The sequence below is a fragment of the Acanthisitta chloris genome, unplaced genomic scaffold (assembly GCF_000695815.1).
Source record: "Acanthisitta chloris isolate BGI_N310 unplaced genomic scaffold, ASM69581v1 scaffold40314, whole genome shotgun sequence".
In the NCBI taxonomy this organism is placed as follows: domain Eukaryota; kingdom Metazoa; phylum Chordata; class Aves; order Passeriformes; family Acanthisittidae; genus Acanthisitta; species Acanthisitta chloris.
The window spans coordinates 2,166-2,933 of record NW_008668343.1 but is presented as its reverse complement, the minus strand read 5'-3'; the positions used below and the strand labels follow the sequence as shown (position 1 = coordinate 2,933).

The 768-nt window shown below is 61.2% G+C and overlaps 1 protein-coding gene across 1 annotated transcript in view; it reads right to left on the bottom strand.

Moving 5' to 3' along the window:
• Positions 1 to 305: 305 nt before the first annotated feature.
• Positions 306 to 768, bottom strand: part of LOC103800477 (olfactory receptor 52B2-like) — a 932-nt gene continuing 469 nt past the window's right edge. Inside the window, 1 exon segment of the mRNA XM_009072854.1 lies at positions 306 to 764. Coding sequence (XP_009071102.1) covers positions 306 to 764 — 459 coding nt within the window.

Below are 768 nucleotides of genomic sequence, written 5' to 3'. Positions count from 1 at the left end.
CTGCTTGAGCAGGGGGTTGGAGGAGATGATTCCCAAAGGTCTCTTCCCATCCCACAGGGAACGTCCCACAGGTGACACACTTGGGGTAGGTTCTCCCTTCTTTGGTCACTCTCCTTTCTTTGCCAACCAGAGATCCTGACTTTTGCCTCTCTCTTACATTTCCCACACACCTGGGGCAGTGCTGCGTGGATGCTGGGGGCTCTGTGTTTGACTGGGGTAGCAGAAGGCTTGGGGATGTTGCCAGAAAGAGCTGAAAGAGCATTTGGGACGGAGAGCTTGGAGTCCCACCACCACGCCCATCACCGTCACTCCCGTGAGTGGCTCTTGGGGCAGATGAAGACCTTCACAACCTTCTCCCTTATCTGCTGCGTCCTCACGCTGTAGACCACGGGGTTGAGCAGCGGGGGGAAGAGCACGTAGAGGTTGGCCAGCAGGATGTGGACGTGGTGTGGGACGCGGCGGCCGAAGCGGTGTGTGAGGACGGTGAAGGCGGCAGGGACATAGAAGAGGAGCAGCACGCAGACGTGGGAACCGCAGGTGTTGAAGGCCTTGAGGCGAGCGGTGCCCGAGGGCAGGCGCAGCAGAGCCAGCAGGATGAAGCCGTAGGAGGTGGTGATGAGCAGGAGGTCGAGCAGGACAGCAGCGAAGGGCACGGCCAGGCCGTACCAGACGTTGAGGGAGATGTCGGCGCAGGCCAGGCGCGCGATGCCCATGTGCTCGCAGTAGGTGTGGGGGATGACCCTGTGGCCGCAGAACGGCAGCCGCTTC